The sequence below is a fragment of the Mytilus galloprovincialis genome, chromosome 3 (assembly GCF_965363235.1).
Source record: "Mytilus galloprovincialis chromosome 3, xbMytGall1.hap1.1, whole genome shotgun sequence".
Lineage (NCBI taxonomy): Eukaryota > Metazoa > Mollusca > Bivalvia > Mytilida > Mytilidae > Mytilus > Mytilus galloprovincialis.
This window is the reverse complement of record NC_134840.1, coordinates 49,954,966-49,970,880: the sequence shown is the minus strand read 5'-3', so window position 1 is coordinate 49,970,880 and position 15,915 is coordinate 49,954,966. Positions and strand designations below refer to the sequence as shown.

The following is a 15,915-nucleotide window of genomic DNA, read 5'->3' as shown; positions in this document are numbered from 1 at the left end:
AATTTTTATTTGACTACATTAAAACTTAAATTTATCTGTTTTCAAAAAATTTGTTTACCATTTTTATTGAGGAATTTAGCATATTTCCGAGGACACTTTACACTGATTTCATTTTAACTCTAGACAAATGTTTATCTATTTTATTGCGAACCCTATCATAGTTTTCCATAGATTCACCTGCAAGTTACCTGTCCATTTAAACTTTTGTAAGTTCTACTGTCCCATTGAACAAATACAACAGGTATTGTTCTCTGTATAGTTTATTTGATGGGACCTTTAAATTTCTTCCAAGAGAAATCTATCACTCATTGATTAATTTACCTGAGTAAAAAAAAATTCTTCCAAATAAATGAAAATACACTTGTAATTGTTCAATATACCCTGGTTGTTGTTTTTTACTCTTCATTCAAAACTTCTTTTTTTTTATGAAAGGATGTCAATAGTGTATTTATTAGGATAGAAATCAATATAATAGATGCCCAAGGTGTATGAATGGGTGTTTTTTGTTTATTTTTTCAAATTCTGTAAACCAACTTATTTTCACAAATAGTTATTCATTTCAACTTATTCCTTTTATAAATGTTGATTTCTCAGCAATGTACCTGAATAGATTAATAATTTTCTTGCTGTTTTTATGTAAGGGAAGACCAAAAAGTAACATTTGTACAATGATTTATTTGTACTCTTATTTTATAAAATCACTGTTATTTTACTTTTGACCATAAAAGAGCTGCAATATGTGATGCAGTTATAGATGGAATAACGCTTGAAAAATCTGAGAACATTTTTAAACACTGTGGATATATTCATTAAAATTATCTCCCCTGGTTATAGTTGAGTCTGACTGTTCATGTATTATGTAGTTCTTTTGATTCATACAAAGTGCAAATTTTGCATTGGATACATTATTTACACATTACATCAATTTAGATAAAAAAATATTTTAAGAATTACATGATTAATTTGATTAAAAAAAAAACGCTTTAATTTTGCATCTTGAATAATTTTGAAATCTTGAAAATGACTTTGAAATTTATTTTGCAAACTAACTTAAATAAATAATAGCAATGCACACTTAATATTTTAATAATTACATGATTAATTTGATTAAAAAAAAAACGCTTTAATTTTGCATCTTGAATAATTTTGAAATCTTGAAAATGACTTTGAAATTTATTTTGCAAACTAACTTAAATAAATAATAGCAATGCACACTTGGCTGAGATTCATTTTACTATCATAAATACTGAAGTATGAACAAACTAATCCCCCCTTAGACAAGCTTACCCTCCTATAGGTTATAAGCTTAAGGTTAATTATACAAAAGTTTGATCAGAAATCAACTTTTAATTTTTGAATCAGTGTTTATATTGAAACTATTAAAAATGTATTATTGATATTGAATAAATACAATGCCACATGCAGTTTTGCAGGAGTTCTTATTTATTATTTGTACATGTATATTAATCATTGACAGTTCAATTTTTTGTTCAGGTAAATTAATCAATGAGTGATAGATTTCTCTTGGAAGAAATTTAAAGGTCCCATCAAATAACTATACAGAGAACAATACCTGTTGTATTTGTTCAATGGGACAATAGAACTTACAAAAGTTTAAATGGACAGGTAACTTGCAGGTGAATCTATGGAAAACTATGATAGGGTTCGCAATAAGTGTTATTATTCAATCATATTTAGGAAAATCATTTACTATCCCTTGACCTTATAGGTGACCTTCATAACAGGTTTGTCTGTACTTTTCATTTGAGTCTGAATTATTTTTACACTTTTTTACACATTTTTACACTTAATGGATTATTCATTGGTAGCTGAATCGAGAGCTGTGTAAACAAATAATACAAAATACATGCTGTCATTCATTATCAGCCCCCCCCCATCCCCCTCCACCCCAAAAAGTATCTTTTTGACATTTATGATGTTTGTTATTTAGAAGAAGAAATTGAAACGACGTGTGTTATTCATTATCAAACACATAATGAAGAAACAAGTGAGTAAAGTTTACATTTGCTTTGCTGACATTTGTTGCTTAAGCTAACAAATTAGATAACAGTTTGCTTTTTAATGAATTTGTCTAAGTAATTTTTTTTTTTTTTTTAAATTACCGGTTTTATACTTCAAAAATTAGTCCTAAAGTGTTTTAAAATGAAATGCATATATTTATTTGATTGTACAGAAAAACACAACTGCCCTGGGATTTTTAAGCAATCAAAAACACCATATAAATGTATGTAGTTTTATATAAATTGATATTTAAAGGAAATCCTGTTCGATAAGTGGGATACTTATAAATATGTGCTTTCACCTATGTGAAATTAAAGAGGATAACACATCTGAGTTTGGTGAATTAGAATTTATAAAAAACTTGTTGAAAGATTTGCTTTAACAATTTTTATATCCTGTCTATTGGCAGGCTGTGTTCAATTTCACAAATAAGTTCAATCTATGAATATAAAAACAGCTCAGTTATAAGTTACCTAATTTATGGTAATCCTTATGTTTGATTCAAAATGAAAAAGTTTATGATGACTTTTAAAAATCAATAAAAAAAATAACCAAGTTGAATAGTTAGATTGTAGATATTATAGCGAACCCTATGATAGTTTTCCATAGATTCACCTGCAAGTTACCTGTCGATTTAAACTTTTGTAAGTCCTATTGTCCCATCTAACAAATACAACAGGTATTGTTCTCTGTTTAGTTTATTCAATAGGACCTTTAAATTTCTTGTAAGAGAAATCTATCACTCATTGATTAATTTACCTGAACAAAAAATTGAACTGTCAATGATGGAAATACATGTACAAATAAGTAATTATGAAACTGCATGTGATGTTGTATTTATTCAATCAAAAACACATTTTCAATTTGTTTGATATAAACACTGATTTAAAAATTTTAAGTTGATTTCTGATCAAACTTCAACATTTTACCTATTAAAATTTGCTTTTTTTTAGTCTGTTCATAAGTAAAAACTTGAAATGATAATGTTTAAGTAAAGGTCTTCATAACTGTTTTCTTTATAACTGAATAACCACAAAAAACATGCAAATTCTTTGAAACATAAATGCATGCAGTAGTTAAAAAAAATCAGAAATAAACTTTTTATAATTAAATCAGTGCTTATATTGAACAGATTGAAAATATATTATTGATATTGAATAAATACTGTATCACATGCAGTTTATGTGAGTTTATACATGTATTTCAGTGAACAAAGAAGATATTTTTTTGGTCAGGCAAATTAATCAATGAGTGATAGATTTCTCTTGCAAGAAATTTAAAGGTCCTGGTGAATAAACTATACAGAGAACAATACCTGTTGTATTTGTTCAATGGGACAATAGAACTTACAAAAGTTTAAATGGACAGGTAACTTGCAGGTGAATCTATGGAAAACTATAATAGGGTTCGCAATAACAGTTACAGTATAAGACAAAAAAAGGTGTATTTTTTCTCATTAAGTTTAAGGTGACTTTCAATTAAAAAAATCAATAAACAAGATACCCTGGTTCAATATTGGAAAAGTCTACATTCTCTTATAAATTGATGAATAAATATTGGATTGGGTGGGCAGAATAAAGTATTAAAATGAATTAATAGATAACATTGATCTTGTTGGCTATGTGTCATTGTTGAGGAGTTTTAAGTCAACACATTTCTTCATTTATATGAAGAGTTACACATGACAAATTTCCTGTATAACTGAGCTACTGTGTAATTGTATCCATTCATAATACAATGAATTTATTCAATATTCATTGAGTTTAAATTGTGGTGTAAAACAAGAGACTATTACAGGTGTATTGTTTATAATCACCTGCTTATCTCTGACCAGGTAAATCGTGTAGGACACACACCTGATGATGTTTATACTCAATCTAAAGTACTTAATGTAGTGAAAGAATTATCATTAAAAGAGGAGATTAATAAAGATAAAAATGTACAGAAATACTGAATGTACCTGTGAGAATTTGTAATGGAAGGAAATAAGGACATGAAGAGGTTATTACACTTTGGATTATTACATCAGGAAGAACATACTGGCCTTCAGGACAGAATCGATGGATTGACATGAAATATTAGAAAAAAACATTTATTTGGACTTACTTGCCAAAACATATGATAATAGAACTTTTAGGTGGTTTTCCATTAAAGAAATGGTCAGAAGGCGATATATCTTACTCAGAGTGCTGCCACCTATGGTCATATTTCTAATAGGAATACTGTGTTTGAAGAATTTATATTTAGGATTTCACAAAAGCAATGAGGATATACTAGATTCACTAGATTCAGATTATGTACCACAGAAACCTCTGGTTAAAACATTTGATTCAAATGCATATGTGCTGGATAACATGATGGCTGATGAAAAGGAGAAACTACATGACTTAAAGAATTCTGGAAATCATTTACAGAACCATAATAGGATTGAAGAATCTAACGTGCCGAAAACTGCTAGTTCAACAAATAAACAATGTCCAAATGAGAAATGCAACTTTGTATTTATTAAAACAATGAAATGTGCTACTGAAACTGTTGTGAGAATACTCCGTAAATACAGCTATGAAAATAATCTCAATATAATGCTCCCTCAAAAGAAAAGACTATATCTTGCATGGCCTTACTTAATGAATGATTTGGATTACCGCCTTTCTGACCGACCATTCAATGGTTTAATTGATCATGCAATATATAACAAAACAATAATGAATCGTTTCTTTCCTCCTGAGACAACACATTATGTATCTATTATACGTGAGCCACTGAAACATTTTAAATCAGCATTTAGTTATTTCAAAATTGAGCAGATAGCTGGAATATTTGCTAAACATCCGCTCACTGAATACCTAGAAAATATCAAATATTACGATTCAATTTATAAAAGTCATGAAGCAGCCCATTATCGATATTGTATTCCTGATGGATTTTCTGTGACAAAAAACTTAATTGCTCATTGTTTAGGGATGCCATTAGGGTTCCCGTATGGCAGACAAGACATCACTAATAATTTACCGGCTGTGAGAGAACATATCAGAAACTTAGACACAGAATTTTCTCTAGTGATGATTGTTGAATATTTTCATGAATCTTTAATACTATTCAAAAGACTTATGAAATGGCAATTAAAAGACCTGATATACAAGTTTGTTAACCGAGGAACTTACTACTTTTCATTGAGTAATAAAGAAAAACATAAGAAATGGGCATCCATAGATTATATGATATATGAGCACTTTAATAAAACATTATGGAAAAAGATTGCTATAGAAGGTCCTGACTTCTATGATGAGGTGAAACAATTTTCTCAAATGCAAAAACAAGTCAATCATTACTGCTGGGGTTTAGACAGAAATTTACATCAGAACTTAAAAATCTCAAGTTCACAATTCAATTTGGATTTTGAAATTTCTAGAAAAGATTGTGAGTCAATGAATATATCATGGTTAGAAAAGATAAAGGAAAAATTTGATCGAGATAATAAACATGTAATTGATACTCGTCCAACACTAAGGAGGCCAACTTGCTAAATGTTGAAATAAAATTTATTTTTTGTAATTTCTTGTTAGTTCTTTGTTTTGTATTAGAGTACTTATTAAACATTGCCTTTATATGGGCAAAAAGTTAAGTTACATAGTATTGTTTAGAGTTATGTTGCAGTGTTTTCAGACAAATGCCATACTAATCTTTAACATTTAGATTGCTATACACTGTGCTTTTTGTTGTGTTTTATTGGGTTTCATGTCATGAGGAAGCAAAAATATGACACCAAAAAATATAGCATATGTACGAAATACCAGTATGAAAAGACAGCCAGTTTATAAGTAATCATATTTTGAACCTTGTTTCAGTATATTTGTGAGAAAAATATGTAAATGTATCCTTGTAATGTTATTGTCTTTCAATTTGGTTTGATCTTTGTCAGTCAAGTCAAAACAATACAATTTCATATAGTCTTTCACAAGATTTAACTCTAATTCTTCATTTGCACTTTCACTGGCATGTTTATAAAATTAAATGTTGTGAACAGAACATATTATTTTTTACATTAGAAAACAAAATTAATATGCTGGGCATGACACCATATTATTTTCCACATTAGAAAACATAAAAACATGTTGAGCAATGACACAATACGATGAGTTGCAGGTATGTGTCATGTCACAAATTTTTACTGGAAATTAGATATCAAGTTGATATGTGACAGTGTTAGGTGCATGTTGTTTATCTTTGTCATGGTCATTCATATATATTTTTTTTCAAATAACAATAAAACAAAAACAATACAAAACAAAATGACAATATAGGAATATCATACTGTTATTACCAGATTAAAGTTACTTCCCTTTGTCTGCATTCTTTCAATCATACAAGGAAAACTTTGTCATGAAATTCTCATCGTAAGTATATGCAAATGCTCATATAAAGCATATGCAAATGGTCCTGGGCTCACTATACCAGACATGTAAACAACATAATACATCATTTTGTCTCATTGGCACTCATACCATATCTTCTTATATCTATATTTTTAGTGATTTTCAAAGAAAATTATGGTTAAAGAGAAGTCTTATGATAAAAACTATTTTTTATTAACAAATGGATTTAAATTATTAAAACATGACAGTGAATTATATTTAAAAAGGATCAAAAGTAATAATAAGACATTTCATGGAAACTAATACTTTCTAGCTGAAGTATTATTTATTTAACAAACATCAGTATTAACCAACTCAATAATCCTTATTGATTTTGTTAGATTCTAATGTTAAAATAGAAATAAAAAATTAAGAGAAAGAGATAAACTTTTTGAATATGCTCATCATTTTATTTTAGATAGTCTGAGATTGCTCTAAAAATCAATTTCCAAAATGACTGTGAGACTAATCAGAGCAATATTCAACTGTTAAGAGAGTGGAATTTTGATAAGTATTCTTTCTGTGATCAATTGAGAGCAGGTTTAATGAGGGTCGTAATACACCTTATCACTATTTGTCCGCCATTACTGGTTATCACAAAGGTTCCCGTAAAATTTTGACGTCATAAAACAAAATATCTGACGCCACACTCGAAAAGTGAATATGATGTCAATAGTTCAAGCGACAAGGTCAGCCGGGAATAGCTATTAGGTGCAGGGAGGTACCTTCATGGTAGCCGAAAATGACTGTTTGAGCCCTAATGTTAAAGCACATTACTAACATCTTTAATGCATGAAAGATTTTGTCAAGTTTCAGTATTAGATTTTTTATTTTACTATGATTATTATACAGCCACACTAAAAGTTGTGTCTGTTTTGTATTTAACTTGTCTATTAATTCATCCTTTTGGTTTCCTAATGGATATTTCTGTCACACTATTCTTAACTACCATTGAAGAGAGTGACTTCATATTTAGTCAGCAACTTTCTAGTGATGAGTTGTAATGTGTGAGCTCTTTTCAGGTCTGTAGACCTACCTCTGATTTTCTGATTCTGATATTTACCAGAGGGGAAATGCTAAGCACGACAACAAGTGCAATCTTGTTATATTTTTTTTTGGACTAGTTATTCGTCCAAGGCTAAACATATTTGCCTCAGGCAAAGTGAATTTTGTGAAGAAATAACAAGATTATATGTGTTGTCATGCTATCTTGTTATTTTACTATTGCACTAGTGAAAGTTCCAAGGCTAAACATATTTGCCCCAGGCGAAGTGGATTTTTGTGTAGAAATTTCAGTTTTCCATCGACATGTCTTTATATAATCAAATTATAGATATTGGCTTTGCTGTCCTTATAGTGATAACAGTATTGTAATGGTTTAACAGCTTGCCATAACATCTTACTGGCATATGGCACAACACTTAGTACAGCAAGGCAAGACATGCTTTGATTAAGACAGGATTTGTGTCGATATGTGCCCTTTCCTAAGGATTTAGTTTAAACATATTTTATTTGCTGAATTAAAGCAAAATGGATAAGACACAAGTAAATCATATTTATGAAGTCTTCTCCATAATATAGTATAAAATTACAATAATAGTTTAATATAATGGACATGCATATAAAGCAAACAGTTTATAGAATATAATTCTAGCTTGCATAGGTAAAAAGAGGAGAGAAAATAAACAGAGAAAAAGAAAATTTGAAAAGTCGTATAATTCTGTGACGATGACGTGTGTATTGATGACGACGATGACATTCCTTGCCAGTTATAATAATGCTCTATCAAGGCATAAGAAATCTGTTTGACCTTTTTATGAAATTTTGAACATGCTTGAAAATTTCAATATTTTGATCGTTCGAAAGTTCCAAGTGTCCGCAAATTAATAGTTTTGTATATAAAACAAAGTTTTCAGATAGCCAGTTAAGGTTATTGAATAAGGTTTTTCTACATAATGTGTATTTTGGACAAACGAAGGAAGACACGTCCACTATCATTTATGTTTTTTTTTACCGATAACTGCTCCAATGTAGATATAATTATGTATGATATGGAGGTAAATAAAAAAATTAACACAAAAATCTTATAAATCCTGATAAATTGTGATGCTACAAAATATATTAAGCTATTAATGTACAAATGTGATATATTCACTACAAAATATCAAGAAGATTATGCGCTATAATATTTTTTATAGTTACTTATACATATGTGGTCATAAATTTGTTGATATAAAGTTAAAACAGATAATCTTTATGGATTCTTCCATTAGAGATCATAGTATCTTCTATAGAAAGGAATATTTATAATTTGTAATAAATATTTGCCAGTAAATAATATTTTACAATAATATTAAAGAGCAATATGTTGCCAAGTCAGAAGGTTCTCTTTGTTTTTAAAAGACTATAAAAATTATGTTTTTGGAGCATTAATTGTACTAGACATGTCCCACATCTGTTGTTGGTTCAGTTTGTTATTTTAACAATATGATGAAAAGATGATATACTATTGATTTGAAATATCTTATATTATCAAATCTTAGTTATGGATTATAAATATAGCTGATGTATTTTAAAAAAAATGATCAACATAGGCAGAAAGTTTAAAAGAAGTTTTATACTTTTAATGAAGGCATTGCTTATAGGTGCTGGTTTTCAAATTCCGTTGTATTTTTATGTTGGAAATTTCACCAAAAAGGATTATATATCCACAGAAAACTCTGTAAGTTCTGAATATGGAATTGAGGTTTGTACTGAAAAAAGGAATTTTGTATTTATAAAGTGTATGAAATGTGCTACAGAGACAATGGCAACCATTATTAGGAGATTTGGATACAAACGTGTGCTTAACTTTGTCTTACCGGTTAAAAATAATATTTATCTTGGCTGGCCATACATCATGGAGAAAAGTGACTATCGGCCATCAAAATGGCCATATAATATCATCTTTGAGCATTCTGTATACAACAGCAGTGTTATGTCAGCTTTAATGCCTAATGATACAGTGTACATCACATCTATAAGGGAACCATGGAATCGGCTTGTGTCATCGTTTCAGTATTTTCGCATAGGAGATATAGCTGAAGTGCCTAAAAATAACTTCACAGAGTATGTTAAAAACATTGAAAAATACGATAAAACTTTCTCAGATCCTAAAAAACATAAATTTCGAGGTTGTATAGCAGATAACTTTTCTCTAGTTCAGAACCTACAAGGACACTGTTTGGGTATGCCACTTGGTTTTCCTAAAGAGAGGATGGATATTTCTAAAAATTTGACTGCGATAAAAGAGTATATCAATCATATAGAAAAACAATTTTCTTTGGTCATGATTGTTGAATACATGTACGAATCATTAATACTTCTAAAGAGAATGATGTGCTGGTCGTTACAAGACATTCTTCACCATTCCAGCAATGTACTAGGTGTCAAACAAACTTATGCAAAGGGAAATAATTACAACATTTATAAAAATTACAGTCACATAGATTTTATTATTTACGATCATTTTAATGCAACATTTTGGCGAAAAGTGAAAGCCCAGGGTCAAGATTTCTATGATGAATTGGATCACTTTAAATTGATACAAATGTTAATTAATCAATTCTGTTTTGTTGAAGGAAATACTAAACCAAATGGCAAGTTTCTAACCATTCCAAAATCTAGATTTAATAGTGAATTTAATTTCACATCTGATGAATGTGGTCTCATGAGTAGATATTTACTCATAGATTTGAGGGAACAGTATGATAGAGTGGAACAACCAAAGAAGGAAGATTTAACAGGCAAATGGGAAGAACCACCTCGTGGATGTTCTTATCCCATACCTAATCACTAAAATAAAATTTATAAGATAATATTCATCTTCATCTTTTTCTGTTACTTGTGACTAAAGTTGAATTGGGACTTATTTGTTATAGAATTTTTGTTTTATGCTTTATTTTATTTCTCATTTTCAGGAATTTTTTCCTCTGAACTCACTTAATTGAATCCAAGCTATGCTAGAACCATTTCAAAAAGTTGTATTGTTAAAGATACAACTCCTGAAACAATATCATAAGCAAAAAATACCAGCACATTTATTTATGTTCATCATCTCATCTCAATGTCACAGTGAGGCCTTCAGCATGGAAAAAGATCTAAATAGATATGAACTGATATTGATTATTTTTCATCTCACTATTTGTTGCAAACTGTGCTGATGATGTCAAGTATTTTTTTTAGATTGAAAGTTGGATGTCTGAAGTAAATATAAGTTGCTTAATTGTTAGAAATACTTTCTGTGGAATGTTTGCTCTTTTGATTCGTGGTTTATAAGTGATCTTGCAAGAGTTTTGTGCTATATAACTTTTTTAATGTATATTAAACGAAGCTGGTTGAAAAGGTACCATATCAAATTAATATAGATTACATCAGTCTAACATACAATTATTTCCAGTCCCTGATAGAATTTTACTGCCCTTCATCAGGGTGGACAAACAATGCAGCACCTAGATATTGGATTGCTGGTCCTGAATATGGGTGAAATAATTAGGGCCCCGCCAAAGGCGGGTCGCCCTATAGTGATCAGTCTGTCCGTCCGTAACACTTTGTGTCCGCTCCATAACTAGAGAACCATTATGATTTCATACTTTATACTTTACATGTTTATTAACCACCACCAGAGGGCGTGTCATGATGTATGTACAACTTCCTAGGTCAAAGGTCAAGGTCAAAAAACTTTGGTTTCAGTTGACAACCCTGTGTCCTGTGGTGAAGATTGTGTCCGCTCTATATCTTGAGAACCGTTATGATTTCAAAATTTATACTTGACATGTATATGAACCAACACTAGAGGGTGTATCATAATTTATGAACGACTGCCTAGGGCAAAGTTCAAGGTCAAAAACTTTGGTTTCAGTTGACAACCCCATGTCCTATGGTAAAGATTGTGTCCGCTCTATATCTTGAGAACCGTTATCATTTCAAAGTTTATACTTGACATGTATATAAACCAACACCAAAGGGTGTGTCATAATTTATGTGCAACTTCCTAGGTCAAAGGTCAAGGTCAAAAACTTTGGTTTCAGTTGACAACCCCATGTCCTATGGTAAAGATCGTGTCCGCTCTATATCTTGAGAACCGTTATCATTTCAAAGTTTATACTTGACATGTTTATAAACCAACACCAAAGGGTGTGTCATAATTTATTTACAACTTCCTAGGTCAAAGGTCAAGGTCAAAAACTTTGATTTCAGTTGACAAACCCATGTCCTATGGTAAAGATACAATTTTTTAATGCACATTATTCACAGCGGGGCCCACAGAGATGGCTCCCATCTCAATGATATCTAGTTTGTACTGGATTTTAAACAAACAATAATTAATCAATAAAAATTGTCTTTTAATAGATGAATTCAGCTTACCCATGGAATTAGAACTTCCCAATTTTCCTATATAAATTATTTATATTACTCATGCAACTCCACCTAAGGTAAAGAATCTCCAAGTTGCTCTGAGCAGCATGATCATTTATGCCTGATTCATTATGACTGAAGTAATTAACAAAAATAATAGAATCATTAATCAGTCAGTTCATGGAAGTAAATTGAATATGTAATATTTAAATATTACTTCCATGGTCAGTTAAAAGTGATTTTTTACACAATAGAATCTTTTGGATATCACATGTAATTGGATAATGATGGACCCTAGAGATTAGGTATGAAAAGTCCTTAGTAAAACACTCTGGAATGTTTTTATTTAAATTTCAATGAGACTGGCATTTAATTTTTAAATCGCTTGCTATTTATTTTCCTTCTTACCAATACACATTAAGGAAACAATTTATTTGATACCTTTATAGAATCTGAATAAAAAGATTGAAGTGACGAGGATTTCTTTTGTGTATTGCATTTATAAACAAATTTAAATATCTCCGTTTGTAAATATTGATCGTTCAGCAGATCAATAACTTTATTTTCCTGACTTCTGTGTCATGTTTGTGTGGGATGTTTTACTAACACTTCAATCAATGAAAATAACATAAACTCTGTTTCGGGAAAAGTTGACCACTTGATTTGGTTTTATTTGGAACTTTGGTTATGTTTTTTTTGTCAACCATCTGTTTTGTTGATAGGTGACTTGATAACATGTTGACATTTTCTATTGAGAGTGATATTTAAAGTAAATTTTGTGATATGGGGAGCCGAGAACAAAGGAGACCATATCGTGAAGCTTATCTTAACAGACAGGTAATAACTTTTATTTAGTGTAGAGTACTTCATAAAACTTCAATGAATGACCATATTCAAATGTACTTGTGAATTTATGGCCATGAAAGGGAGACTACTGTCAATAATATAAGGAGTTCCAGAAAACAAATGTTTCAATGGTAAGATTCTTTTACTTTTGTTTAAATTTCCTGTAAATTGGTTATTTGTAAAAAAAAAATAAACTGAAATTTGTATGGTCTTTTAATAAGATATGTCAAGGATCTAAATCAGAAGATTGTTTTTTTTTAATTCTGTAAACTAATTTCTTTTATGTATTTTATACACTTTAAACTACACATATTTTCTTATCAAATCCCTGTTTTCTTTTTTTGGAATTTGTTCTGAATATATTTAGGGTGCTTTATGTTTCAAAAATAAAAAAATAAAAATTATAGACAAAAGCAAACAATGAAGAAAAATATTCTGGTAACTCAGTGAAATAAAAACACCTTCAAATGTAGTTTAGGAACACAAGGAGGTATTATATACTAGTACAATGTAGTCCAAAAAAATCTGGTCTAAAGCTAGGTCACTGTTTTGTCAAAAATCTTTTAAAACAGATGTTTAGACAGACCTGGATTACCTTTAATAATTCCCCAGCAAGAAAATAGAGTCACATTTACTTCTAGTCAGCATGAATGGACTTCAAATGAATGACAAAAAAACACATATTGGTCAATGTTCACCGCTCAATGTATTGAAATCAAATTAATTAGACTGAAAATGACAATTTTTCAGCAGGGGTGGGTTCCAATCCACAAGAAAACCTACCACCTGCAACCCCTCTCTCCTCTCCCATGCCATTCACCCTTAATATCTCAATACATAGTTTGATAGATCAGCATCAGTTACAGTATTGAAAGTCAACTATTTTCTATATAATTTCAATATGTTTGCAAATTTTTGAAAAGCCTGTTATTCCAGTAATCTCTTGGGGTCAAATCAGTTAGACTCAAACATAAACTTCAGTTTTAACTCCAAAACTCCCCTGAAACCCTACAGAATTTAAATTTAATTTCTGGGTAAGAATAAAACAGATGAATATTTAGAAAGATTATATGGTCAAAAGCATGCCTTTGATTTTTGTGCTTAAAATTTTTATCATTTTGATACATATTTGTGAGTGGGAAATATTGAGCACACCCAAGTACATGTACCAAATGAATATTTACTTTGTGCATATTAGACAATCATAATAGTAAATTTGGTAATTATTTAGTTGGTATTTGCATCTATTTCCCTTCCAAATCTATTTAAATATTTACCTCAAACCTATGCGATATTTCATGAAAATATATTAAATAAAAGGATTGTGTGTGAACAGGATCTGTTTCTGGTTTTACATTCATTAGGTTCACCAGAGAGTTTAGGTGGAACACTTCAATTTTTGGTTCAAAACTTTACCTTAGATTCAATACTTTATTAAAGTCCTAAGAGCATATCTGATGAATGTGATAACAGGTTCACATACAAAATTTGGAAGCGTTATAATGGTTTTGTTTTACTTTTCAAAATCAGAGGTAAATAAACTAAAACCTAAACTTTGAAAAAACTAAAAATAAATTATAAAACATTTGAGAACACAAAAATCAAAAAAATTTAATAAAGGAATTGCAACCCTGGGTTAAGGACAACTATAAGTGGCTTTACCATGACATAATAACAACTTTATTGTGATGTTATGGGTCTTTAATCTTTTCTTAGTTTTGCATTACTGTGGATACTTCAATGCTGAGTGTTTCACCTTCCATGAAAGATATGCCCCCCCCCCCCCCAAAAAAAAAACAAAACCAACTAATCCACAGAAAAGTATGATTCAAACAATAAAACCATATAAATGTTGTATCACCCACTGTTCTTTGTATAACCATGGAAGTATTATATTGACAATATAATACTTCCATGGTATAATTTAGAGTGATAGATTTTAGTGTTCATAAAAGAGACATGTATAGCTAGTGAGTTTTTAAATGGGAAAATCATGAAAATTTTCTGAATGTTTCAACACTGTTTCTCTTTCTTTTGAAAGACTGAATCAGTTATGATGGCATTTCTGACTTTTCAATATCAAGGGTAAACAAACTAACAACACATTTGGCTTTGCTGTTTGTTTGTTAACATAAATATATAAAGTTTTAAATGTCATACCTCTGTTGATGGCATAGATAGAAATTTTAATTTGGATTTTATCTGTAATATTTACCACTATTATGTGGATTAACACCTTGATAATACTATATTTATTGTGCATGCAAATACTAATCCAGTAGACTATGTCCTAAGCATGTAAAATTGTTCAAATATCATCAAGAGCAATTGTTTGAATGTCATGTATTCGGTAGAATTGTGCGTCAATGGTTTTTTATAAGAGTTTAAAAAAAAAATTTGAATATTTAAAACTTGAACTTTTAATGCATTTGTTAAAATTTAATTGAAATAACATGCACAGACAAGGGCAGTACGTAATGATAGATAAATTTAACTTCGTAATGAATAGTCAGGGAGTGCTTTATTTTTAAAGTGGTCTTGAATTAAATTTGTAGATTAAATTTTCTATCAAATTTACGGATCATTCAAAATTAATTTAGTAGTCAGCACTAACAACTTATTATTAAAGGTTATGAAATCTGGATTAGAATAGTTCACCCGAAAGTGAACCAAATTTGAGCTGTATTATAAATGTTTGTCTTTGATGGCATAACACTAATAATAATCACTTTAAAACAGATTAGTAGATCACAAGGTCTTGAACAGAGATTTATATTACCTGATAAAGGGAGTTAATTATGTAACTAATTAGTGTACTGTGTGACTTAATTATGGAAAAACTTATCACAGTTTTGTGTCTATAATACAGTGATGGCTTTTGACAACAAGATTTTCTGTAATCATTAAAATTTTGTGACTTTACAAAGTGCTCTGATTCTAACCAAGACATTTGTGATATTTTTTCTCCACCTTATTGTGGTATCATATCAGACTGTGATAGGATGTTTACATTAGGGCATGTAAGTAAAAACAATTTAGTACTAATAAATATGATTATAGGTGTTTTCTTGCATCTTTTTAGAGACAATTCTTACATTGTTAAAAATTGTTCCATTTTGCTTCAGATGAGTAGTTAGATTTGAGTTGTATACCTAGTATATTTGCTATGCTTATACCTAGTATATTTGCTATGCTATACCTTGATGTAGCAATAAACTCCAAGAACATTCTTCAC

At 29.8% G+C, this 15,915-nt stretch overlaps 2 protein-coding genes across 10 annotated transcripts in view; both read left to right on the top strand.

Annotated features, from left to right (window-relative positions):
• LOC143068216 (uncharacterized) overlaps positions 1–15,915 on the top strand; it is a 54,950-nt gene that overhangs the window by 9,703 nt on the left and 29,332 nt on the right. For 6 of the 9 annotated variants that reach the window (XM_076242103.1, XM_076242101.1, XM_076242106.1 and 3 more), the window contains exon 6: positions 1,952–2,008. The exons of 1 other annotated variant lie outside the window; for it this stretch is intronic. In XM_076242103.1, coding sequence (XP_076098218.1) covers positions 1,952–2,008 — 57 coding nt within the window. Of the gene's footprint in view, positions 1–1,951; positions 2,009–12,452; positions 12,672–15,501; positions 15,701–15,915 lie in introns of those variants that run through there. 2 more of the 9 variants (XM_076242107.1, XM_076242108.1) reach the window with 2 other exon arrangements.
• LOC143068217 (galactosylceramide sulfotransferase-like) lies at positions 8,924–10,338 on the top strand. The gene has a single exon (XM_076242109.1). The coding sequence runs from the start codon at positions 9,019–9,021 to the stop codon at positions 10,273–10,275; it is 1,257 nt and encodes a 418-aa protein (XP_076098224.1). The 5' UTR covers positions 8,924–9,018; the 3' UTR covers positions 10,276–10,338.

Excerpts from the sequence above, each read along its gene's own strand:
- LOC143068217 (XM_076242109.1), top strand. The coding sequence starts at position 9,019 with ATGATCAACATAGGCAGAAAGTTTAAAAGAAGTTTTATACTTTTAATG.